This window comes from Passer domesticus, chromosome Z (genome assembly GCF_036417665.1).
Source record: "Passer domesticus isolate bPasDom1 chromosome Z, bPasDom1.hap1, whole genome shotgun sequence".
NCBI classification, from domain to species: Eukaryota; Metazoa; Chordata; class Aves; order Passeriformes; family Passeridae; genus Passer; species Passer domesticus.
In genome coordinates this window covers 61,346,253-61,374,061 of record NC_087512.1, presented here as the reverse complement: position 1 = coordinate 61,374,061, position 27,809 = coordinate 61,346,253, and the positions used below count along the sequence as shown (strand labels likewise).

Below are 27,809 nucleotides of genomic sequence, written 5' to 3'. Positions count from 1 at the left end.
TTTAGATACATACAACTGTATGTGGTCAGTTCTGTATGGGACCCACATAAAGGTACTGAAGGAGCAGGTGCAAGAGCTCACCACTCTCAGTCATTTACCAGCAGTCCTGGTTAACCAGAGAGGTCCCAGCTGAAGGGTCTAGAAGAAGGATCTGGGGTCTACAGAGCTGTCAGTCTGACCTCTTGCCAAACCCAAGCAAATTGCCTATGCACCAGATAATCTTGAGTGCCATTATGTGACACGTACAGAGCAACCTTTGACACTGTTTCCCACCATATTCTCCTGGAGAAACTGGCTGCTAATTGTTCAGATAGATGCACAGTTCACTGGATGGAAAAATGATTGGTTGGCCAAGCTCAGAGAGTGGTGGGAATTGAGTTAAATTCAGCTGTAACTACTGGTAATCTCCAGAACTGAGTATTGGGGCCAGTTCTGTTTAATATCTTTATCAATAACCTGGACAAGGGGATCAAGTACACCCTCATTCAGTTTGCAGATGGCACCAAGTTGGATGGGAATGTTGATCAGCTGGACAGGAAGGAAGGCTCTGCAGAGAAATCTGGTCAGGCTGGATTAATGAGCCAATTTGTGAAATGCAACAAGGTGGCATTCTGAGTTCTGCACTTTGGTCAGAACAACCTTGTGCAGCACTTCGGGCTGGGAGAACAGTGGCCAGGAAGCTGCCTGACATAAAAGAACCTGGGATGCTGATCAACATTAACAGAGTGGGAACATGAGCCAGTAGTTGCCCAAGTGGCCAGGAAGGCCAGTGGCATCCTGGTTTGCATCAGGAATAGTGTGGCCAGCAGGACCGGGGCAGTCACTATTCCCCTGTACTTGACAATGGTGAAGCTGCATGTCAAGTCCTGTGTTAAGTTTTGGAGCCCTCACAACAAGACATTGAGGGTAGGAGCATGTCCAGAAAAGGGCAACAGAGCTATTAAGTCTAATGAGGAGCTGTGGAGGGAGCTCTTGTCTCCTCACATGTAACAAGCCAAGAACAAGAAGAATTGTGACAGAGAGGTTTAGATAGGATATTAGGGGAAATTTCTTCTATGAAAGGCTTATCAAGCATTGGAACAGACTGCCCAGGCAAGTGATGGAATCACCATCACTGAGAGAGATGTTGTCCTCACATAGATAGGCATTAGCCTTCTGTTAGCTGAACTGAATAGATTAATCTGAACTTTTTACATTATAGCTCCTGACTGAAAGTTGTTTGAAGTCAAGGCAGCATTTAGTTTAGCAGCAGGGAAGGAGAGAAGTAAATGAGCTAGAATTACTAGCTTGTCTAACAGTAGCTGGAAGTGTCTCCCCCTACACTGATAGAACATGTATGATTGGAAAGGTGTCCTCAAGAATCTCATCTACGTTTAAATACCACATGAATCACAGGTCAACATCAAAACCTTTATAAGTGCTTTGTACAAAAGTCTTTGCTGCAGCTAGAGAAAATATGTGTGGTTGGATTTGGAAATTAAGATAACTGGGGAAAGGTGGAGCATGTTTTAGCAGCAAGTCTAAAATTACTGTCTTTTCACTGGATGGTCACTGTGATCTTTCCAAATGACTCTTGTTTCTTTCTTGCATACAGCAGTTCAGTTTCTGGCTATAAATAAAGTTTTCTTTAACTTAGTATTAAAATTGCATTAGGATTTTTTCAGTGCTTGGTATGTTAAACCCAAGCAAATTGCCGGGTAACTGAGTTCTTCTAGCCTTGAGTAAGAACTGAAGTACCTCTTTGGAACTTGGGGGAAGGGAGCTGGAAAATATCTTGAATTATTCAGCCTAGATTGTAGTTATTAATTTTATTTTTTCTTACTGACAAAACTGAGGTTGCAGACAGTGTTGTTTCCAGTTGAAAGACATATAAGGTCAGGAATTTGTCAGTACAGTTCCAGAAATTAAGATGTACAAAGTAGGAGAGGGGATCTTTCAGAGAAACCAGGCAAGCATTATTACTTTTCCCAGCCTCAAATTCTTCATTATCAAAGCTTCACACTTACTTTTTGAATCTGCAACACTCTGTTTTCTGTTCCTCTGAAAAGTAAGGAATGAAGCTGTAAAAATGTAAAAAACAGAGTTCAAGCGGAAGCTTCAAGCCTATGTTGGGATACATAAAGGAAAATGGATAGATGTCCATCATGGTTTTGTCTTAGAGCTGGTTGCTTTCCTGGCGTCATATATTGTAAGTCAAACTTACATGTTCTAAAATGTACATTAAATGTCTCTAAAGTAGGAGTAACAGCAGGCAAAAGGCAAAACTAGGTTTAATGTCCTACTATAATTGCACTCCGAATTGTCACCAAACCATGATCAGCATAGCAGACAAAGAATTTAAATTAGTGTCTCAGCTCAAAACCAAGATAACTTCCTGTCTGCATGTCTTAGATATAAGGGTATACACAATTGCTATGCTCTGCAGCTCTCTAGTTTTCCAAACATTGACAAGTGGACTGATAGCTCTAACAGGATGCGTGGCATGAGAGTGATAACCTTTGACATTGTTTCCTTTTAACAAGCCCAACTCAGACATTTCTGAAAACCCTGTAAAGATCAGGGGCATAGGGAGGAAGCAGAGGTTTGAGTCTTCCCCTGTGGACTCATAACCATAAGAGTCTGCCACTTACTGTGAAATGTAAATTTCTGTTTTGCAGTATTAAGAAAGAAGAACCAGGATCAATAAATTTTTTAAATTACTGATAAGCTGATACAATTCTCCAAAGCAAAAGTTTTTAATTGCAGGCATTGAATATTGATTTTTAAAAGAAAAGTCATTGGAAGTTACATGCATTTGCATGACCTCATTATATACTAATTCTCAATGCAGTACACTTGTGAGAATGTTCTAGGCAAGTATCTGTCATGCTTCTATCCATCCATAGCAATGGTGAACATCTTTTGGACGGGGTAGGTCTGTCTTTTTAAAAAACAACAAGCACTTGCCTTTATGAACACCAAAGCTCTTTTTCACTGCTGTTGCATTGCTATAATGCCTTTCAGTAGTTACAAAACTGGCAATATTTTTATTATCAGAGTGCGTCCACTTTAATGGAACTAGGATTCAGGCCAGTTAGGAAGGAGATCACACTATCTACAATGTAGTATTTTAAGCACTTAATGTATCCTGTCAGGATGTAAAATTTCATGTTATAATAGGGAAAGATAAGGGTCTACATAGGACAACTCAGCTCAGTTAGATGTCTGAAGATATAACAATATCCTTTTTTCCCTCTAGAAAAATCAGCTTTTGAGGATTTGCTTTTAAGTCAGGGGATGCAGAACTTGACCCACCACTCTGACATAGCTGGTCAGCTATTTCTATGGACTTGGCTTACTCTTTAACTTCCTTTTGCTTAGGTTACTGATCAGCATCTACTACATAGCTCCACAGGGATACTGTGAAGTTGGCTTAGTTAATTAATAATTTCTGTAGTTATTCTATTCAGCATCATTGTCATGAAACAATTTGCAATACACTTTTTCTGTGATTTACTGCATGTTTGTATATACTTTTTCTGACGAAATCTATGGCAGCAGTATGCTTAGTCAGGAATAGTATAAATGTCCTGCTGGGGTTTCATTAGTTCAGGACACACAGAGCCTCAGTGTGGGACAGAACAAGAGGGATGCCACGTGTCTGATGCATCTGACAGGACAGAAATGCCATCTTTCTATCTCCTGCTAACAATCTGTCAGGATTTCCAGTTACAGTACCTTTGACTCACCTGTCATCATCTGTTCTGAGATGAAGACTAGCACGGACACTCTCACCAAAAGATGTTTTTATTGTTTGATAGAATGACATTGTATTTTTCCACTTTTGAGATATCAAGGAACCCTAAATATATATATCTCCTAGGATGAATTTGCTCCTAATAGAGGAGATGGGTACATTTTTTTGCAAGGTGTTGCACAATGTAGTCACAAAATAATTTTTTTCTTTAAAAAAGGTTGCAAACCACCATGTTTTCCAGTGGACCCCGATGCTAAAAATAAAAATATATTTTAAAAAGTTCAGTTTAAAAAGACTAGTTAAAAAATTATAGCTTCTATTACTGTAGATGCTTCTTAGCCAACTTTATTTCAGCAAACCTTTTTTTCACCCTTCTAAACACATATAATCTTCAGATTTATTTCATTCACATAAGCTGTCTTATTTCAAGTGAATTAATGTCTTGGGTAAAGGCTTTATGATTTACAGCCAAAGGCTGCTGCAGAGAAGTCTTAGAATCCTGCTGCAGAATTTTCATAGCAATCACCAGTCAGCAGTAGTCAGGTTTTCTGTTTCCATCACGACTCTGGTGCTTCAGAGGCAGAGAAGTAAGCCAGTCTTCCTGATCACTCTGCCAAGGTTTCCAGCAAAGCTCACTGGTGTTTTATCTGACTCTGGGTAAGATATCCCTATATGCAGGGCACAGTCCATGACTTCATTAACTTGGTAAACTCATTCCTAAACAAGCTCTGAGAAATAAATCAGGAACTGCTGGCATGGGAGAACTTGTTATGGCTGTGCTTGGTACTCATGGATGCTCACTGCTGACCACAGACCAGCTGAATCCCAAGACTAAGGACATCTGTCTGGAAGCTGCTAATGCTCTTGGGAGGCGGGAACTATTTGGGTGGCACGTGCTGTCATTACCAGTAGAGCCTGAGTCTGAGAGCCCAAAAGTGAACTTGCTTCTAGTGCCTTATGTCAGCCAATGTCTCTTTAATAACCACTTGAGTTTTAAATTCCTGAAATAGATACAGGATATAAGGATGTGACAGAAAATAGAATATTGGATTTAATTTCTCAGTGTTTTAAGATGGTGTGTTCTAAGACTATTTTTTTAATGGCTGCAAAGCCTCATAGCAGAGTTACATACAAGCTACTCAAAAATGTAGACAGGTTACTGGAGGTTTAGCTTCTACTAGCTATCCTGCTAGCTTTTCTGGGCAGTCTGTATTTTATTTTATCAATTAATAGCAGCTTTTTGGCAGAAAAAAGTGTAAAATCCATAAGCCTCTTCTTTTTTTGTCAAATGTGTTATCAGGTTAATATATTACTGATGAAATTATTTGTAATACAAAAATCAGAAACAGATATAGATATAACTGGAATTTCAATAAAAGCAATTTTTAAAGTATTCTGTTAGCACCTTTCTGACTGTGAAAATGTTCAAAGCCCTGGAGCACCTCTTGTATGAAAAAGGCAAGGAGGAGTGAGGTTGTTCAGCCTGAAGAAAAGAAGGCTCCAGTGAGACCTTATAGTGGCCTTTCAATATATAAAGCCTTCTTGGAAAAAAGACAGAAAGAAATTTTTTATGAAGGTCTTTTGTGACAATACATGGGGCAGTAGTTTTAAATTGAACAAAGATAGATTTAGACTGGACATGGTTCTTGGTAACAGTCATCATGGCTTTACAAGGGGGAAATCATGCCTGACAAATTTGCTGACCTTGTGTGATAGGCCTACAGGATTCATGGAGAGGGGAAGAGCAGAGCAACTGACATCATCTACCTGGACTTGTGCAAAGTGTTTGGCATTGTACCACTGAACATCCTTGTCTTCAAATTGAAGAGACATGGATTTGATGGATAAGCCACTTGGGTGAAAAACTAGCTAAAAATGGCCACACACACAGAGTTGTGTCCATTTTCCGCATGGAAAACAGTGACAAGCGGTGTCCCTCCATGGTCAGCACTGTGGCAGATACTGTTAAACATCTTTGTTGGTGACATGGACAGTGCAGTCAGGTGTACCCTTATCAAATTTGCTGACAGTAGTGAAGCAGTGTAGTACAGTCAACACACTGGAGAGAAGGGATGCCATCCAGAGGGACCTTGAAGGGCTTGAGAGGTGTGTTTGTGTGAACCTCATGGAGTTCAACAAAGCAAAGTGCAAGGTCTTTATGCCTGAATTGTGGCAATCCAAGACATACCCAGAGACTGGGCAGAGAAGTAATTGAGAACAACCCTGTGGAGAAGGATTTGAAAGTAGTTGTTGATGAAAAACTCAACATGGGCCAGCAATGTGGACATGCAGCCCAGAAAGCCAATCCAATCCTTGGCTGCATTTAAAGGAGTATGGCCAGCAAGTCGAAGGAGGTGATTCTGCCCCCTGCTCTGCTCTGGTGAGATCCTGCCTGGAGTGCTGTATACAGTCCACAATGTAAGAAGGACATGGAACTGTTGGAGTAAGTCCAGAGGAGGGCTGATAAGTTGATACAAGTTGATAAGTTGGAGCATCTTCTCTGCAAAGACAGGCTGTGAAAGTTGAGGCTGTTCAGCCTGGAGAAAGGAAGGTTGTGTGCAAACCTCATAGCAACCTTGCTGCATCTGAAGAGGGCCTACAGGGAAGCTGGAGAGGGACTCTTCGTCAGGATCTGTAGTGATAGGACAAGGCATAATGGGAGCAAATTGAAAGAGGGAAAATTTAGATTAGATATTAGAAAAAAATTCTTTACTGTGAGGGTGGTGAGACAGTAGAACAGGTTGCCCAGGGAGGTTGTGGATGCCCAACCCTGTCAGTGTTCAAAACCAGGTTGGATAAGGCCTTGAGCAACTTTAGGGGTAGATGTCCTTGCCCACAACAGAAGGTGTTGGGACTAGTTGATCTTTAAGGTCCTTTCCAGCCCCTTAATATTCTATGATTCTGTGATTCTGTGATTTGAACAGTGAGGCACTGGAACAGGTTGTCCAGAGACACAGTGTATGCCTTATCCCTGGAAGTGCCTCAAGGCCAGATTGGACCGGGCTTTCAGCAGCCTGGTGTAGTGGAAGGTGTCCCTGCTCATAGCAGAGAGGTCAGACTAGATGGTCTTTAAATGTCCCTTGCAACCCAAATCATTCTGTGCTTCTACAATCCTGTGCTATAGAGGTCCTTCAGATTCTCATTATGCATCTTTGTAGCTGCCACTTGTTAAACAAATCTATTGGGCAACTTTGTGTTTTTTACCACCTTCTCTAGTGTGGTGATAGGTGTAAGAACTTAATCTTCCCACATCCATACTGAGTCTATAAAAATTCCTGGATTTCAGGGAATTCTTTGAGGAGGAAATACTTTGTTTGTTATTTCATTTTCTTTTAGATACATAAATTGAGGGATTGTTCTGTGTAGAATACAAAAATACAAATAATCTGCTTAATTTGAAAACCACAAGGGAGTTGGTTTTAAAAGCAAGAATGAAAAAGCATGTTCTTGCACACTTGTGTTACTGGCTTGTAAAGCAGTTATGTGTTTCAGAAATCACACTCAGTTGTCACAGGTTACTGGTGACAAGTTGACATGATATAGGAATATGGCTGAAACAAGATGAATTATTATTCAAGATCAGTGTTGTCTTAGAGAGGACATGACAAAACAAAACAGTTTAAGCTGTGTCATCATAACATTTCTCCCCTTTTTGTCTAATTCTTTTTAGACAGTTGTTTTGCCTTATTGAAAGATTTCAATATTCCAAGCAAATGACAGAAAAGCGATATGGAATTTTTAAAGCATTATAGAATTAGTTCACTGTTCATTCTATTCGCAATTAAAATGTCAAATGTAAAAGATTGGTGTAGATCAGTTGAAAGTATTTATGGGATGAGAGCAATTCGAGAGGCTCACATATTCTAGACCTTCTAAGCAATATTTGAGAAACCATAGTATTAAAGGACATTTTAAGCTCCTGTTCTGTCAATCTTGTTTTGGATCAAGATCCTATAGTAGCATAAATGGACAGATCATTGTAGCTGACATATCAAACAGATTAATGTAGTTAAGGAAGCTGCATATTCCTCATTTGTCATACTGAAATTATTACTATTACTCTCCTGATTTAGCATTTGATATGTGTGTACAAAATGTTTGTATTTCAAATGCTGCTTTCACAGTACATAGGATATGATATTTAAAATGCCAAAAATATAGTAGGGAGTAAATTTTGTGCAAGGCTTTTGCCACATGAGTAAAATAGCAAGGAAGGCGTAGTGTTTAAGTTACTGGTGAGACATCTTGATGACAGGCAATGAAACTGCAGACTAACAAATCAAGTTTAGCTACACTGCACATGTGTTTTAGTGTCTGAGCCAAACTTTTCTGAAGTCTGCATGATTCTCTGTTATGATTTATCAACACCAGCCATTCATATTTCTCATAGTTAAGTCAAATGGGATATACATCCTAACTTCAGATGTGAGGGTAGCTTTGTATGTAAATGAGGAAGTTACTGAATTTTCAACAGCAATTTCAGACAAAACCAAGGAGATTATGAAAAAGCCTAGGAAGTCTCTCTAGCAGCTCAGAAGGCCTTGTTTTCTTGGTGCACCAATGAAGGAATTGAGCCAGGGTAAATAAATGGACTTTAGCCATGAGAAATGTTGTTTCATCTTTAAGATGAAGACATCTTTAATAAAGATTAAAGAGATCAGCTAAAACTTAGTATTTACTTCGTCTTGTGGGAGACAAGTTTTTCTCTGAAACATGCCCTGCACGTTTAAGGCTCTGTGTATGCCTGTGATTTTGCAGAAATAAAAATGATCAATTAGTACTGCTGCCTGACTGGAGAGAGAATTCAAGACAGCTCTACTGATGGACACTTTGGTCACACAAGGAGACCACATTTTCAACCCTTCAGCTTAATAAAAGCAACAGCCTAGTCCTCAGCCACCAGCTTACTTTGTATCAGCCTCGTATTCCTACGTGGGTTGTGAAGGACAAATATCTTTGTAGAAAACAGCCAGGTAGTAGAGAGAAAAATCTGTTTTCTTCTCTAAGACACAACTAAACTACTTTGTTTGACTCTGTGATTCTCTCCTAAATTGCTGTAATTTGATCTTTGAAAATTATGGGCCTCTACTGGTACCTTCATCTGCTAACCAACCCACTGGATCAAGGGCTTTGAATTGGAAATATTTTGGACAGCCAAATGTCAGTCCACATGGGAAGATTTAAGAGTAACCCTGTCTGTCAGGAAGTTTTTATTTCAATGGGAAGGCCTTTCAAGGAAAAAAAGTATTTCTGTTTCCACTGAAAAAAACCCCATCAGGTGCAGAACTTATCACTACACTAGTGCTCTCATGCAAGAGATTTTAAATATTGAGTCATGGAAAAAATAACAAAACCACAAAACCTTGAGTGGTAATTTTTTCTCTTTGATGAAAATTCCTCCTAAATTCTGTCTTCCAAGTAATTGTTAGGGTAGGAAGGATAGAAAGTTCACTCCATATTTTTTATTTGCATTTTTAATGTGCATACTAGGGAAAAAATCTATGGATAAATAGTTTAAAAGTCACATAAGCTTCCTTTTGAAGGTCACTGACTGGTGGTGGCAATGTTACATGCTTTTCTGCCCTTATTTCCTCTCAAGAAAAGGTGAGGTGAGGAGAATTTTGGCTCTTTGAGCTTAGAAGGTGGGTTGAACACACAGCATTTTAAAACCAGACAGCTTGAGCTCTAATTCAATGTAAGTTGCTGTCAGGAATTAAAAATGCATTTTCCATGGGTTCGCTGAAAAAAATTTCCATTCATGAAAATTTAATCCTTTGCTTTTTGAATGTACTATACAAAGTGACTCACACTGCACTGGTGTGCAGTTAGACACCATGTGAATTAAGACTCTTGTACCTCCCACTTATCTTCCAAGCAGACAGAAGAATTATTAATTAAAATTTTAGTGTAAGAACAGACTATGTCCACACAGATAAATATGCACTCATTTCCAGATGCAGCGTTTGCAATATAACATCTAAGACTAAGGACATTTCCATCAAGGAATCGTCTTCACACTGCAAAATGTTCATCTAAGCTCTTCTTTTCTTCTTTTGTCTGCTCCACCCACATATAGCAATAGGACATCTCTTTCCCTATCCATTTCTTTCTTGAATACATAAAAGAGAATTCAGAAGGCTGAAGGAAGGCTGAATTTATTTATTTTCATATCTTATAGTTGTGTTTCATTTTGGAACACAGTGCTTGCCTTACATGGCAGAAGAACTGCATGTAGACTTCTCCAAAGGAAGATTTCCATGCTATGTGCACTTTGGTTTGGGGCTCATGGGGAAGAAGATGGGCAGAAAACCAGTCTATTGCACAGTCACTACACCTTGCTGTATTTTTCATTGAAGAATCCTTTGCAGCTGGCAGTTTTGGACATACTAGATATTTGGAAGATGTGGTCCTTAAGCTTTGGACTGTATTTGTTTGAGAAGGCTGGGGCTTTTTAGGTAGAGTCCTTTGAGTTTTGGTTTGGCAATGAATAGAGATTGCTTTCACAAATCCTCTACAACATGCAGTTGGAAGGACGTATACCATGCTTTGTTGCATTGCTGGTTAAACTTGCACTTACAATTTTCTGTGGGTTTCTGTGGTAGCAAGAAAAACTGATTTATTAATATTTGCAATCTAAACTCCTCCTGTGGAAGCTTTTTTCTTTTGCCTTCTGCTGTCAGAATTTTACCAAGAGCACCAATTTGTCACAATGGAACATCATGGCTAGCAGGTCTTCCTATTCATCAAAACCCTTTTGCAAGTCTCTGTTTCAATTGGAACAGCAATCAAAAACACACAGCTGATTCAAGTGCTTTTCACCCTCATCAAACAGACAGCTTTAGGGAGATGGTGGATCTACCTAGTTGGTTGACCAATGACAAACATACTGTATACAGGAACAGAAGAGCCTCCACATGCTGCTTACACTCAGGGAAGTTCAGAGAATACAACAGTTACAAAGTGGTCTGTTCATTCTCAAATTTGTCTCCATTAGATTGCTTGAATACACATGCATGTGTTCGGGTAATGGAAGTAATTTGAGTAATGGAAGTAACCTTCCTCTCGTTTATTATGCTTAGCCCGTTGTCATACAAAAGGGCTGAGCTAAATTGAGGGACATGGACAAAGGGCAGCCAGAGGCGATTTTAGTCACTGGCATTCTGTAGTTCTCATGGTAAGCAGTGTAGGTAGTGCCTCATGCTACTTCTGTAATAAAGCAGTGAAGAAATTTGTTGAACAAATTAGATACAGTCATTATTGTTCCTGACAATGAGATTTTGGAGCTTTGAGTGAAAGTAAGGAAGAAGAGAAAAGAAATAACTCCTATTAGGATGTGACACTCTAGAATTAGTCTATGATGAAACCCAAGGGTTTATGCTATAACTGTATCCATTCTGTTTGTACCTTGCAGTGAGCCACCTTTATGGATTTGGACTGATGGATGCTGAAGCAATGGTGACAGAAGCAGAAAAGTGGACAACGGTGCCTCCACAGCATGTGTGTGTGGAGAACACAGATCGGCAAATCAAGTAATACCTGCTACCAAAACTCTTGCTGGCATAAACTTATGGAAAGAAATTGGGTATAATTTACCCTTCCCTTGCATTGTGTATAATGTATAATTTTTAAAGCCATATCAGGGAGTCTGTCTTATTTATGGATGTAGTGCATGGGAAAAGGCCCTAGTTTAAAGAACATTGCAGAAGGTGAAGGTGTCCAGACTGGATAATGATAGATTTTTATACAGATGATACATCAAAGAAGAAGAATATTTGGTTGAATGCATTTCAGTCACCTTTGCAAGAAAAGACAGATTTAACAGTCCAGGACGTAAAAAGTAAATATGCTTTTAAAACTGTATGATATTGTCTCTCTCCAATAGTCTTAGGAGAGTCTCTAGTTCAGAGGCCAAAAGTAAACTACTTTTTACTTGCTAAGATAGGTTCTCTGTAGAACCAGGTTAAGAGCAAAATTCTGTTATGTGCACTTTGCGGATATAGAGACAGCATCAAGCATGAGGCACTTCAAAAGCACTAAGGATATTGTTTGATAATTATATTTGACAGGCTTGATGCGTGACTGGTATAGTCTGCATGGATGTCATGCCAATTAAAACCAGCTGAGTCAGATGCCTTTTGGTGCCGTTAATATGTAATACTTGCTGTTACGTAAGCTAGGATTAGCTATGCCAGGCATTTCCTGGGGTTTAGTAACCAGCTGTGATCCCATGACAATCTCAGCATTTCTTAGCTGGCGACTAATCTGCAATAATGCTCTTTCCCAAAGGCTTACTCCTATTTTACCTTGTGTATGTGCTTAACAGAAATCCAGGCAGTTGCCATTAGCCATTATCTGCAGTGAAATAACTACGCAATAGTGGTATTTTCAGCTAGGAAGCACATGTCAAAACTAGTGGTTATAGGCTACTGACTTCCCAGTTGTCCCATACTGTCATTCTCTATTGAGCAAAAAAGATGGGGTTGTGCATTTTACACAAAAAGCGAGAAATGCTGATGTTGTTTGCTATGCTTCTGTTGTAGAACAATACGACCTGACAGCATTGTCCGTTCAATTTACAAAGCCACTGGCTGTTCAGATAATCCTAACCATCATGTGATCTACTTGGAGCATGTTGTTGTACGTATCACTATTACTCACCCTCGACGTGGAGACTTGGCAATTTACCTAACTTCTCCTTCTGGAACTAGGTCACAGCTCTTGGCCAACAGGTAAAGTATGACAACCCAGTTTCACAGTACTGTCAGCATGTAGAGCCTGCAGAGGCATGTCAGTGTCAGCAAAGAGCAGTCAAGTCATTATAGCAGGTATACTAGAAGACACAGGCTAATTATTTTTTCTTAGAGAGATGGGCAGAGTGAAGTACAAATGAACTCAGAGATGACAATCTCAGTGGAAGAGTAGTGGTAGAACTGTTGAACTCCAAGACAAAGATTAGTCAATTTCAATAGTTCTTGTGTGGCTCACCATTTATTATATAGCTGGAAAATGTGAAGAAAACAGCCTCAGTGTTCATAAGGAAGCTGAATCAAAGTGTTTTTACATATCACCACTTATTTTTCATTTTTCTCTTTTCTTATCCCTTTTTTTTTTTTGGATAGCAATGAAAATCAGATAGAATAGTGTATATTTACTACTATTTTTTTAACCCCTGATATTACCTGTTCCAAATCCTTTTTTTCAAAGTAAACATATTCAATCCATGAAAGGCTCACAGTAGAACATCACTGAAAAGTAGCACTAGCACTTGAAATTAAAGGGTTCATTTGTAAATTGTAGATTAAAGCTTTTTAAAGTTAGCCATTGCCTTCAAAAATTTTTGGAAGTTAGACATCAGTTCAATGATGGATACTTGCTTTCAAATGTCCAGCCGTTTTTACAACAGCTGCTAAGAAGATCAATCTTCTTCCTCATTCTGTCACCTCTGTGTTATGTTTTTGGAGAAACTGTCGCAGTGCATGAAATTGTCTTTTTTATTCTTCATACTGAACTCAGACAAGTATCTCTTTGTCCAATGTATCATTGGACAAATGATCAGTGGAGGGAATCATTAGCAAACTGAAAGACTTCTCAGTGATGATTCTATTTCTCTGATCTACTGGCAAAAATTTTCTTCAAAGAAAACATTGGCAGTCTTTCCCATGTAAATCTCACTAAATCCATGGTCAAAAATACCAGACATGGTTAAGGCATTAAGAAACATCAGAAAATTTTCCAAATTTTACCCCAGTTAAAAATATACAAATAAGTTAAATTTACAGTAAGAAATGCTTGTATACTTCTCCGACAAGCTAGAAATCTACTTCCTGATGGGACCATAGTATGATAGATAATTCTTTTTCCTTGTTGACTTGATGTAGATGACTGCCATTCTGCCGTAGAGCATGGCTCCCACAGAAAAGTTGATGGTTACTGATGCTATATATCAGAAACTGCAAAAAATGCCACCTATCAAACCTGTGTTGTGAGAGCTCTTCTGCCGTCATGCTTAAGTCTTCACAAGATTAATATCCCTAGTCCTACTCTTCAGGGCTTTTAATGGATTGAGAGTGGCCTGCTTTCTGGACTGCTTTTCATCCATGCTTCCTCAGCCAGAAGTGCTGATTTTCTGGCTCTGGAGACTTGCTTGTCTTCCTGTATCTCAATGACAGAAGGACTTCTATTTCCTCTTGAAACAAAGAGCCTGTTTTGGAGACAGGGGGAGGTCAAATGGACTTGGTTCTGATTGAACTGTGAATATACATTTTCATTAGAGATTATGTTAAATTAAAAGAAAAGGTAAACTGAAAATATTCTTCAACCTGTAGACACTAATTCACCAAATGGAGAGAAAGTTCTCCTGGAAGCTTGGGGTCCTCTAGAATATCTCCTGTGTTACATTGTGACTGCTGATAAAGCACATAGGCACACATATCTGTATCTTCCTGCTGCACTGCTGCGCTGAACAAAGAATTTGTCATCTGCTAACCAGTGTGAGACAGGTTTCTCTTATTAGTTATGAAACAGGCTTTTGTTTTTGTTTGAAGAAATTCTTCTTTAGTTTTCTCTTCTATTTTCTTGCAGTAGTTCTTCCTCAGTTCAAAACGAAAAAACATGAAAGCCATCCAACTAGGTATCCAAACAAAACAATCCTGTGTAAACCCAGTGGTCTTAACACAGCTAACTTTTGGCTCTAGGCTTTCATGTGCTACAGCTGACTCACAGCAAGTGGGAAATACATTCCAGGATTCACAGGTCACCTCTGGTGATGATTGTTGTGTGGAATAGGTACAAAATTTAATTCAATCAGTATCTTTGTAACCCCTGCACCTTAAAAGTAATTATTTTCTGTACATGCAGTAGAGAAAGGGAATGCAAATATACATAATAAAATAAGAGGATGTTCAGCTCTTTCTTATATGATAGTATCAGAAGACTAAACACAAAACAAAGAAACCTGAAAGGCCTTTTCACATTTTGTCACTTCCCAGGAAACAAATTATTGATGACAGAGCTTGTAGAGTCTCACCAGAAATTATCTTCCCATGGAAACTTCAGAAATATACAGACTTGCCATCACATTGGGCTGATGGGTTACTAAACAACTCTGAGCTACTGATATTAGGGATAAATGTATGTTGCAAATTCTAGGTCTGCAATACCTAGAGCCTTCATGAGGCCTTTCTTAGGGTAAAGTGAGGGATATGAATACAATACTTTCTGAAATGGTGTTTTAAGGCTTACTCTATTTGGCCTTGCTGTAAGAAGTCATACAGCTTACGGGTAGAAATTTCTTGACATTAGGAGTATTCTGTATGTTGATGATGTATATGTTTTAGCATCATGCTATGAAATAAAACTTGGAAAAGGATGATATTTTCTAGTATGAAAAATTAGTTACAAAGCATTTTATTTTTAAAGTATCAATAATACTGAATATCAGTGAATAAATGCATTCAATTACAAGCATGCATGCAGAGAGAGATATATTGGCAGCAAATGTTTTCTCTACTATAGACAAAAGCCCCAGAGGCTGTTGTACATTGCTACTACCTGACTGAGTTGTTTTTCTCAGATATACAAGACTTTTTAATGTACATGTACAGGATTAATAGCAGCAGTTTTTACTGAAACCAGGGAAAACCCCATTGCTTTACAATTACTCATCTGGGTTTAATTTGAAACATTTTGCTTGGTAAAATGTTTTTAAGTGCAAAAGGTATGTTTTACATGTGCACTTTTTCACCAATTCTGGAAGAAAAGTCATTGTGTGTAATTTCTGGTGCATTGACAAGTAGGTCCCTCAAGGCAGTGTTTGGCCTTTTTTCTGCATATTTTATCCTTAATGTTGGCACCCCCTAAAATGACTTCAGTAAGAAAACTTGTTAGCCTGAGATGATATGGATTCTTTTGCAGGCATTTGGTGGATAACACTGTCACTGGTTTAAGCCTTATGTGCATTCTTCAAAATCTGCATTACAGGGAACATCTGCTTTGTTGTTTGGAAAGTACTAAACATGATTACATTGGATGCACTGCACCAGAGGAAAACACAGGCTGGAAGTGTATTGGCTGGTGTGAGGATGAGGCTAGAGTTAAGTCCAAAGGGGAACAGTATCCCCTTTCCAAAAACAATCGACCAGTGGATTTGGCAGCATGGGTTTCTGAGTGTATTTTGAGACATACCAAGGTCAATTCTAACAAACATTCACTACAGGCAGGCTATGGAGGAAAAGCTAGATACAAAGGGAGTAGGAGAAACAAACTTCGGGCTCATTTGTCTCCCACTGAAGTCATGGCTTATTTAATTCTTGCCCTTTAAATTTAAAGCAGCTGTTGCCATTTGAACTGCGTAACTGAAATATTTCAGCCACATGGTGGCAACTTTCCAGGCCACTAGCTCATAAGCTTATATAGCCCTGGTATTAATAATACTTCAGTAACAAAAGAATGTATCTTCATGACCATCTTTTTCCTCTCATGAAACGTTAGACAATCAGTAAATTTTAATAATATCCTCCTCTGAAGAACTCTTAGACCAAATCCAAGTTACTCTTTTCTAATCTTACTCAATTGTTGCTTCATAAAATGCCTTGGTAATCTGAAGTAGGGGAAAACTTTCTTTATAGGTATGTATCTTTTTTCCAGCTTACATATTATACTCTTAATGTTACAGAAAACTAACATTTTAATCCTAATGTGATGAAATATAAGGGCCAACCTTCATGGTGAGTGTCAATGAAAAGGTCTCTGAGGTGGTAGTAATCTAAGTCCACAATGAGCTAACAATAATCCTTGCTTGTACTGTGTCTACAGGGTGGAACAGTTCTTGGAAAACCATTTCTCCCAACTCATACTTGCTATGTTTTGTTTCATTCATGTTAGCTATTTTTATTTTTATTCTTTTCTTTTGGGGGGTTGATGAATAGATATCCAACTACCGAGCAGCTGGCTGACCAGTGGAGTGTGTGGAGCTCCTCAGCCTGACATGTTTGCAAGTAATGATGGATCATTTAATGTGGATATGTGTAGTTCCTGGGGACAAGCTCTCCACTTTTAAAGAAGGTGATTGCCATACTAGCCACTATTTCAGGCTGGCAAGCATTGTACACTATTGTTCATGTGTACTCCAAACAACTTCATCATGATAGATCAGAGATATCCATTGTTTCATAAAACTAGCTGTGATAACCAGATGTAACATGGAAATGAAAAAAAAAAAAAAAGTGTGCATGCAAATACTTTAAATATGTTTTCTTTAGCTCCACATCCAGAAATTTTAAGTGCTCTTCCGCATGTAATTAAGAAAGCTTCTGAAATGCCTGGTGTGTTCTCTGACCATTTCTTTTTTTTTTGAATACTTCAGTGCAGGTGGGCAGTAGGGTCTGGCTGAAGCTTTTGTTAAGTCAATTTGAGCTGTCTGCAGTTTCTCAGGGGGTACACCTCACAGGGAGCTGATGATTTGACCCTGTGGAGAAGAGTTACTTTAAGGAGATTAGTTGACTAAAGCACTTTCAGGTACACAGCTTGGGAAGGCACTATGTAGTCTCTTCAAACTATAAGCACATTTGAAGTCTTGCGGCTGTGCAGACTTCTGGGCAAGGACCACTTTTCCATGAGGCTGCCAGTTTGTGTGCTGGAGCACATCGTAACAAAGACAGCTGCTGTAGAAGAAAAAATTTCTTACCTCTTTCCAGCGACTCCCCTGCAGCCACTAGCCACTAGCTAGTGCAGTTTCCAGGCTCTTAATGCATTAAGTTCAGTAGACAACCATTGCTGTCAGTCAGGTGCAACTGCACCTTCTTAGCTGAAACAATCTTGATAACTGAAAAAAGCTTCTTTTATGTGTTTACTTCTTAGTTCATCACAGGTAATGCTGGTGTTGCTAAACAAATGCACTACCTTCACTGCCTTTTCTTACACAAAATTAAAAACTGAAACAAATTCTTCCAAGCATTTAGGAATTTAAAGATTATTTGCTGAAAAGCTGAGACATTTGTTTGTTGGGTTTTTTAATGCTATTAGAAAGTGGCTAATTGCCCTTCTCTGGGGAAAAAGTTTGATTACAGATTAATATTTCTGCTTTAAATTATGTTCTTGAAGAGAAAGGTTATGTAATTTTTAGGCTGCAGTGGCGGCAGTGAAAGAGATCAAGACTTGAATTTGTTTTAGGAAAAATAAGCGTTTTATGCTACCCTGTGTAACATGTATTCTTATCTAAACATATGTATGGTATGTGCTGAGTATGGCATAAAACTCCTCAGAAAGAGAAGAGCAATTTTTTTTATTTTAATGCTGTTATTCATTGTAAGAAGCAGCTTATAATTATATAGTCAATCATGCACTAACATCCACTCCATGTTGAGTGTTCTGTTTCTAAGAAAGGTCCCCTGAGTAACTGAGTAACAGAACTGGCATTCTGTTGTGGTTATGTTAGCAAATAAGTTTTGAAAATCCAAATGTTGTTAATCACTTGGTTCTTTAAAGTATGTTTCATTCACGAGTAGAGGTCATGTTCATGAAAAACCATCAGATAATTCTAGTAATCTTGTTTAAATATTCTAGTCTATAATTAGCTGTAATAGTCAATTAGCACTTCATCAGACCATGTACTAAATTTTATTAATCCAAAATAATCTGTGTATATGCGTGTCTTTGATAGGAATTTTAACAAATTACAAAATTAAATTCTGGACTGGCTGCATGCTCCTTAACAGATCTAATGCATTTCTTTCTGAATAAGGAATGTACAGCTGAATATTTGATCATTTTATTAATTTATGTAACACCAATGGAAGTGAAATCCCTGTATTGTCTCATAGGTTCTTTGATTTGAGAGTTTAGTGCATAAACAAAGCAAAGCAAAAGTACTAGGACAACTTTGTATGTCCAAAATACATGCAAAGGCTCAGAATCAGTATGTTTCTAGTTTGTTTTTCACTATTCTTCTGACATGTCTGTAGCTTTTTGACTTATTTGTAGAATCTTTTGTGGAAACACAGTTCATACATTCAAAAATTCCAATTTAGACCTTATTTTATAAAATTCAAATCTTTCTCAAAAGGTGTTCTTTAAAAAAATTGTCCATTTTCTTGGAAATTATATTACCCAGTTTTCCATTTCCATGAGTGGAAGCTTACAGTTCCAGTCACACGATATTTTAGGTAACAGTGTTTTTAAAAACAAGACGTGGGCTTTTTGTCTCTTCCATCCAAAATTACTTAAAAGAATTATTATAATGGATATCGGACAACACTTTAAAATTTCAAAACAAGACAGACCTAGTTATCCAAAAAGTATTATGGAAAATATCAGACTAATTACGGTAAAATAAAGAGAAACTTATGTTTCTATTGTATATGAACAGAAGCTCAGTGAATACAAATTTGTAATTACACAATACTTGCATAATACTATGTAATTTAGTGGCAAAGAGAAATACTGGTGTCTTGTTGCATTGACAATGTGCTTAGAAAGTATATAAGTAGCTTTATAAACTTCTTACATTCTGGTGCCCAAAACTGCCCCAAAAAGTATATATAACCTATCAGAAAACAACAGTATGGCAATTTGAATAACAGTTGGAAATAACCTACATGACTTAAATTGAATATACTTGCATGCAAATTCTGGATAATGACTGTGTTATAGTTTCTGCCATTACAGTAAATGGTATGTGCCATGCTTTTGTGAGATTTGCTGTATTCACAGAACTGATTTAACAGTGACATGAAACATGCCCATTCTGCTGCCAAAATATGTCTACATATACACTTACAAGGCATAGAACTGTATATACAGAAAGCATAGAACTGTATCAGAAGAAAATCTCACGCAATTATTAGTGAAAATTAATCCCAATGTATATTTTCATTTAGTTTTATAAGTGCTAATAAATTAGACTACTGTTATACGTTTGCATTTAAAATGGAAAAGGTAGCCCAAACTGAATGGCAAGTTGAAAGTGAGTCAGCAGGGTCCTGGCAGCCAGGAGGACCAAGCATGTCCTAGGGGACATCAGGCATAGCATCACCAGCTGGGCAAGGGAAGGGATTGTCCCGGTCTGCTGTGCCCTGGGGCAGCCTCACCTTGAGTGCTGGGTACAGTTTTGGGCCCCAGAATGTAAGAAGGTTATAAAGCTATTAGAGAGTGTCCAAAGGAGGCTGCAAAGATGGTGAAGGGTCTGAAGGGAAAGCCATACATGGAGCCGCTGAGGTCACTTGTCATACTCAGCCTGGCGGACCCTAAGGGGAGACCTCATCACAGTCTACATCTTCCTTATGAGGGGAAGCCAAGGGGCAGACACCAGTCTCCTCTGTGGTGAGCAGTGACGGGATCTGAGGGAATGGCCTGAAGTTGTGTCAGCGGAGTTAGGCTGTATATTAGGAAAAGTTTCTTAGGAAAAGGAAAAGGTGGTTGTGCACTGGAGCAGGCTCTCAAAGACATGGTGTAATCCTTGGGGCTGTCATGTGTAGGGACAGGAGCAGGATTTTGATGATCCTTCCCAACTCAGGATACTCTATGATTCTGTGATTTTATGTTTGAAATGAGACCATGAAAATCAGGTTTTGGGTGAGCCCTATGAATTTCACCAATCCTGTAGGTCCATACATTTTCTATTGCAAGAAATGTTGGACACACAGTACCTGACCCCATGCCTCAGACTGACCAAAGCTTCAAGCAAGAACTATAGCATTTTATTCCTATCCAGTGTGGCAGTTTTCACCAGGAATTTACCTACACAAGCATCCTGTTATCCTGTTTGCTAAATTTCACAACCTTTTGAGAATAAAGCTTGAAATTAGCTTAGAAAAGAACAGATTCACATTAATTCAAATATAGTATTTATGTTATCTAATGCTAGGCTTTTCTCTGTTTTATGGAAAAGCATTTTCAATCCATTGGATTTTCTAATGTAGAGATTCTTGTCTTTTAAAAATATTTAATTGCAGCTATTACCAGTGGAGCTTTCACACAAAGATATCAAATTTAAATAATGATAGATATTGCACACACATATATATGCATATATGTGCATGTATAAATTGACATGCATACATATCTCTGTGTATATGTACACAAAAACATATATAAATTTAAAAATATATAAACACACACATATATATATACACAATATATATATATATAAATACATACATGTGAGTGTATAGTTATATATGTATTTTTTAAATTGAGCCATGTGATTTTATTGGAGGCAACAGTCCTACTCAGAGTGCTCTTCTCATCAATAGCTTTGGGGTACCAAGCAACACGCTGTGAACACTAAAGAAAAGTGCAAATTCTCATGTGTCTAATCTGCTGCCAGGAAGGGTCCTCCTTCCCCATCTCACAGGGGATCACAGTCATATTGCAGTGTCTGAAATTGGTCCCCCTATATTAGAAATTATCAAAATCCAGGCCTGAGTTCTAATGTCTTCAGCCACAACCTAAGTAATTAAATTATGGTAATGGTATTGGTTTGATTAAAGCATCAGATGCCATTAGTCTCTCAGTTTTACCCAAACTGAATTCTGTGAAGTAAAGAGGCTGATACCTTTGTTATTCAAGGATTGAGGCCAACGTCTCAGCTGCATATTACTTCTTCACAGAAATTGATGTATTGAGTCACTGTTGTCTTATTGTTTTTATTGCATTTAAACCCCTTTTAACAATTCCAATCCAAAACCAAAAGTAAATGTTACTGAGATTTTCCAGCTTACAAGTTTTTTGGTAATTACATCATGCTGTTAAAGCAATGGAATTCTGTATTACATGCAGTTTTTCCAAGACCCACAAATAATATTAAAGAGTATTAGCAATTATGCTGTCATTGCACTAAATTTGCTTGCCATTCTCTTTTTCATTATAAAAACATGATGGCATGTGAAGACTCTCTTCCAAGAGAGCAACAAAGAAGTGTTGAATGTACTTGCAATACATGTGAGAAAACTGTCATGAATAATATTATGTGAAGGTACAGGTGAACGAACTGGCTGATTATTCAAGAGTTATTATTCAAGCGTTTGCACACTTGGAGGCATAGCTCCCCAGGGAAAAAAGTGTTTGCCTTGAAATAATGTCATCATTTGTTTTAGGCTATTTGATCATTCCATGGAAGGATTCAAAAATTGGGAGTTTATGACTACTCACTGCTGGAGTGAAAAAGCAGCAGGTGATTGGATCTTGGAAATCTGTGACACTCCATCTCAGCTGAGAAATTTCAAGACTCCAGGTAGGACTCAACATTTATGTGGGCTGTGTGAATTCTGAAAAGTGCTTGCTGTTTTCCACCTTTTATTTACAGCTGGAACATCTCACTGGTTTTAATGTGAAGCCATAGCTGGAAAGAGCATTATTCTAAATTTAAGTTATCAATGCATTCTTCATTTTTATGTTACTGTTATTTACCTTTTAAGATGCATGGTTCACTTTTATTCTGAACTTATTTCTGTGGGGTTTTTAGATTATCTGTTTAAAAAAAATGACATACAGATTAGTCTCACTCAATCACTGTTGATAGAATTGAATGAGAATTTTAATTCTTTATTTCCACTCTACTTTAGCTGTGTCATGTTCCAATAGCCTGTCTCAACTTTTAAAAAAGAGTTATTTGTCCATCCATCAAAACTATTGTCTTATTGCCTGGCTCACTAGTCTACATAACCTGATTTTAATTTTTTAGGATAGCAAACCACCAATCATAAGCCAAAATCTGAAAACCTTTTGCATAGTATGTGGTTGATACCATCTTCTAATGAAAACCAAAATGAAGTATGATTTTCAAAATTTCTGAGCAGAAAATGTCTTCTAGACTTGGGTAACTTTTTACACCATGGCCAGTGTTACTTAAATGTTAGCTGTATACTCATTTGGTTAACTTTAAGTGCAGCATTTTGAGAATCTTGATTATCTTCCCCTAGAGCCCTGAAAGGAAACACCAACGTTGCCAATATTTTAAAATTCACTTTATCACCACTGATAGCTTCTCACCATAGCTTTCCAGCTATGGTTTGTTCTTAAACAAATGATGTTAAATGCACCACTAAATGAAAAGCAAGGTTTCCAGTGCACTAAAAAGGGATACTCACTGAATGTGTTTGGAAAAGCAGCCACAGAGTATAAACAAAACTGGTCAGAGATTCAGGAGGAGGTTTTGTGTTCAGGGGTTTTTTTTAAATTTTCAGTGCTTTAGAACTTGTTAGATGGGGAGTTACTAAGCAGCAAATAAGTAATTTAATTTTAATCAAATTACTGAAAAGAGACAAAAATCAAGTATTTTCAACTCCATTTTACACTTGTTATTCCTGACACATCCAGGAACATCTCTGGTGCAAAGGTAAATATCTTTACCTTTGTGTGTACTGGAACCCATTGGTTCATCCAACAGTCATGAAGGACAACCACTGAACAATACATTTCAGCTATTTCCCTCTTCTCTGGCACACACCTTGCACTAAAAATGAGGTAGCATGGAGCCATTTTGCAAATTTTAATCTGGGCAGTTCTCCAGCTATATTGTACAGGCCTTTTACATCACCAGGACAGTCTCAAAGTGGCCTGCTGCATTTCCAGCTTTACACTTTCAAGGCCTGTTCCTGCACATTCCTGCACACTACAACTACATATATAGTTGTATAGGTTTATTGATTTCATACATTATATATACTCTCTCAGTGCTACAGTAGCTAATCTAATAGAACTGATTTCCTCTTTTCTATCAGAACTAAGGCCTAAAGATGCAACTCTGGAAAAGGCACAGTATGGCTAGGGGACTGGGAGAAAGTAGGTCTGCAAAACCTACTAGGGGTGTGGAGGAAGCAGTTCTACTGAAAAAATCCTGCTGGAGAGCTTATCCTCTACTTTGTTTTAACCACAGTGTGAAACACTGCTTGAGACTAGTTTGGTTTTTATGTGCATTTGGTTTTCACAAGATGCAGTGTGGTTGTGAATTTGGATCCTGGTTCATTGTATACTGTCTAGTAATGTATCCCCCATCTTTCTAGAGCAGTGGTTGCCCTCTGATGAAAGCTGTCCAGTAACTCTTCTGTTCAAAAAGATTTGGAAGTGCCTGCCATATATTAGTGGTGGATAAATTCAGCTGTTTGGGCATATCGGGATTAGTCTCTGCACTGAAGAGAACATGAAGTAAACAAAAGGTGCTTAAACGTAATTTATGCCTGGTGCCTCTCCAGTTCATGGTGCCTCTGCAATTTATCACCATAGCCTGCAGTTTATCACACTGATATCATCATCATGCCTGTTTCTTGTTTGTGTTCTGTGCATGTGTTTACTCAGCTCTTGAAAGGCCTTATAATTAAGAGTTGCTGTTTTTCTGTAATCAAATTAAAAAGAAAGACCCAATGTGTCATCATATCCCTGCACTGGCAAGGTAATCCACACCTGTTACGTGAAAAGAAATTAAGAGTCTAGTTCATAAAAGTAATGCATGTGATTTCTACATTTAATTCTGTAGAGTTCATGGAGGTGGATGTATGTTTGCTCTGAAACATTGCAATATACCCTTTCTTCTATATGTACAACATGGGACCTTTGTTATGCACTCTAAATAAAAGCAGGGAAAGGATTATTCTAGCCAGATTAAATTATGGAGTCAGACAAAAATGGGGAAAGAAAGATTTTGGCTTAAATGTGCATACTTTGTTTATTCATTATAGAGGTGTGTGTGTATGTATATATACGTAGTTATTGAAATATTTTCATTGTGCAAATTAAACCCACCTTGAGGCAGTCTTCATTTAACTGCTGGCAAGTCACATAAATTTTTCTCCTCCTTATTTACTGAACCATTTTTAAAAGACAACAAATCTCCTGAAAGACCCTACATTCCCCTTGCTGCCCTTTTGCATTATATATGCGTTCAGAGTAATAATCCTTCTTGCAGTGATGTTAGTACAAGATCTTCTGTATGTGTAAAATCCAAACAATATGCTATGCCTTAGGATTATCTTCACCTGTGGTTACTTGTAGTAGGTTCTTGCAAATACTTGTAGTATTTGTAGTAGGTACTTGCAAATTACCAGTGTTCTGGGAGAAATAGAAAAATATATATTTTTCTATTTGAGTGAGTTTTGGCTCATAATAAATGGGGATAAAAATATCTGAATAACTTAGCAAAACTTTTTTTTTTTTTAATTGCGTTCAGTGTATTATGATTTCTATGCTCTGGAAGTGGTTTAGAACACAAAAAAAAAGGTAGGGATTAGACATGAAGAAGATGTATTTTTGAAAGAGCTGTAGAGATCACTGCATATCTGGTTAAAAATTATCTCCCTGTGTGACTTCTTTTTTAAAAAGAGAAGTATTATTAAGGACACAGTTGGATCAGTCTAAGGAACATCGAGATGTAACTTGATTCCCACATGTCTTTAGAGGAAGAAAATACATAATTTGGATCTTTTTAATCCAATGGGTCTTTATTTAGGAGTTACGTGTGGGTGGGTGGGAAAAGAAATTGAAAACAAGGTGTATTCAGTTTTACAGCCAAGGTAATTAGCCAGTAGTTTGGCAGCAGGTGTGGTAGATTCATCAGCAGTTAATTTTTTAACTCAAGATCAAATGTCTCTTTAAAGAAAGTAATAATTCACATGAGAAAAGTTGAAAGCTACAGTGTGACACAACTGCCACATGGTATAGTTTGTAGTTTCTACTCAAAAACTGAGTATACAGCAGAGAAGATTTCATATGAAGTGTAGAAATTTTTTTCTCAAAAAGATTAAATTGGATTGGCAAGAGACAGAGAGATAACAGATATTTCCATCCACAGCCCTAGTATAAACTATATAAAAAATTTGCTTATGATCTACCAGGTAGTGTATTCGGTTATTGTTGCTTACTGCTAGAAGTATGCGTGCACAAGCAGAGAGATACTTGTCTTTGTCATGTCAGTGGAGGCTACCAGATGACATTGGGAAAAATACAGAAAATCGCTTGTAAAGGTCAAATTAATTTGATTGTACAGATTGAAATGTCCAAGTGACTAATATTTCAAGTTACTGAATATCATTAAAATGAAAGAAGAGGAAGATTGCTTGAATTTAATTTTACATTAAGTATACTACATTATTTTCTTGAGAAGTGTCATACCTGGATTACATTTCTCATTAAATAAGAAGTTCTCCTTGTGACAAGTTTTAACGACAAAACATCCTCCAAAACAGGATCATTCAAATTGTCCCTGCTTCTCTGATTTCTCTTTCTTCTAATGAAAATTTGTCATTTACAACTAGTTCTTCCAGCACACATTGTCATAACCAAGACGATGGGCTGATACCAAACTTTGGTTGCACCTTTTCAAGCAGGGACGTCATTTTAATGCGTCTTTTCTTTAGGCATTATTTCATTATTTAGGCATTATCTTTCTCCAGTTTTTTTCACCTGATAGTATAGAGAGAAAGGTGAGGACGGAAAGTTCACCCTTTACGTTCTCATAGCATGAACTGGTGACTTGATATACCTTTATCTTTTTATTTTCCCCAAAAAATTTAGAAAGTCAGATAATGCTTGAGGTGGCCAGATGTTTTTTTCTGTCTTCACTCAAATATTAAGAGGACAAAAATATTAGTGATGATTGCAGACAGTACAGTGATATATCTGCCAAATAATTGGCACAAATAAATTAGAAATTATGCTGATTTCAGGGGGACAGTGATGTTCTTCCATGGAGATTTTAAGAGAAGGTGTTTCTTGTTCATCAAGTTGTGTCCTAAAAGTCAATGAAAGGTTCTGTTATGTAATCCCTTTTGTAAGTCAGAATTCTGAATTCAGCTACTTAGCTAAAAGATCTCAAATAATAATTACTGAACAGTTAATAGTGTTCTGACGGGAAAGTGAAATCCAGAGCAAAACCACCTTATGCAGTACCATATACATGTTCCAAATAACCGTATGCCCAGATGTTTTGTTTATTGTTTATATTGAGTTCAGCCCATGGTGCAAATCGTTGATCTGCAAGACATTGGAGTGCAATGAAAATAGAGTGTAAAGATCTGATTGAAGAAAATATGCTTTCTCAGCTTATAGTAAAACAACTATTGCACTTACTTGGAAAGCAATGTCTTCCATACCTACTCATAACAACATGCTTAAAAGTCACATACTTTCATAAGACACAGAGGAGAGATGTAGTTCTGAAAACAGTTTTGTAACACTTAACTTCCAGGCAAATTGAAAGAGTGGTCCTTAGTACTGTATGGAACATCCATCCAGCCTTACTCACCAAGAAATGATTTTTCCAAAGTGGAAAGAGTGCGCTCCAGTCCAGTTGAAGACCCTACAGAAGATTATGCAACAGATGACTATTCAGGTGCGTACATTCATTTACTCTGCTTGTGCATTTACTCACCCTTAATGGCTTTAAGGATGACCTGAGAATCTGCATATGTAAAATGTTCAGTAAATTGGATTCTTCACCAAAGATGAGAAGTATTTGTTTCATAATTGAAAGTTGGGCATTTGAGTTTGTGTGCATAGAGTTATATATTTTTAAGCCTCACTTAACATGCTATGAAGAATGCACTGTTCTGCATATACGTATATTAAGCTATATATACCTATTCATATATATATATATATATATATATGAATGAGAAGAACATTATCTTCTCCATCTGTCTTGTTTCTCACTGATCCCTGTAGAAGTTTTTCAACCTTGTCATTAGAGTTAGTCAATAAGTCAAGTTGGTAGTTTCTTGTATGTAATCCAGCATTAGCAGTACCATATGATGAATGTGAAGTATATCTCTGGCCAACAAAAAGGAGGAGAAAGTTGAATTTAGTATTTTCTGTTATTCCATTCTCGTTTCATAGCATGTCAGTCGCACAGTCTCTATTTTAGATGGACAGCTGCGGAACTCCTTGTTTTGGTAGGTAATGAAACACTACTGTCACTACTGTAAAGGTCACTAGCGTAAAACTTCTTAAGTTTTTATATGAAGCAAACTCAACACATTTCTTTCAGGAAAGATCAGTGATCCTGAAAGTTGTAAATTTGCCCACAGTCATTGTTCATCTAAGTAAAGGCAATACTTGATAATTCTCTCCTCCCACAGACGGAAGG

At 37.6% G+C, this 27,809-nt stretch overlaps 1 protein-coding gene across 3 annotated transcripts in view; it reads left to right on the top strand.

Moving 5' to 3' along the window:
- PCSK5 (proprotein convertase subtilisin/kexin type 5) overlaps nucleotides 1–27,809 on the top strand; it is a 228,560-nt gene that overhangs the window by 131,370 nt on the left and 69,381 nt on the right. For all 3 annotated transcript variants that reach the window (XM_064403772.1, XM_064403773.1, XM_064403774.1), the window contains exons 11-14: nucleotides 11,148–11,265; nucleotides 12,277–12,465; nucleotides 21,829–21,965; nucleotides 26,913–27,056. In XM_064403772.1, the coding sequence (XP_064259842.1) occupies nucleotides 11,148–11,265; nucleotides 12,277–12,465; nucleotides 21,829–21,965; nucleotides 26,913–27,056 (588 nt within the window). The remainder of the gene's footprint in view (nucleotides 1–11,147; nucleotides 11,266–12,276; nucleotides 12,466–21,828; nucleotides 21,966–26,912; nucleotides 27,057–27,809) is intronic.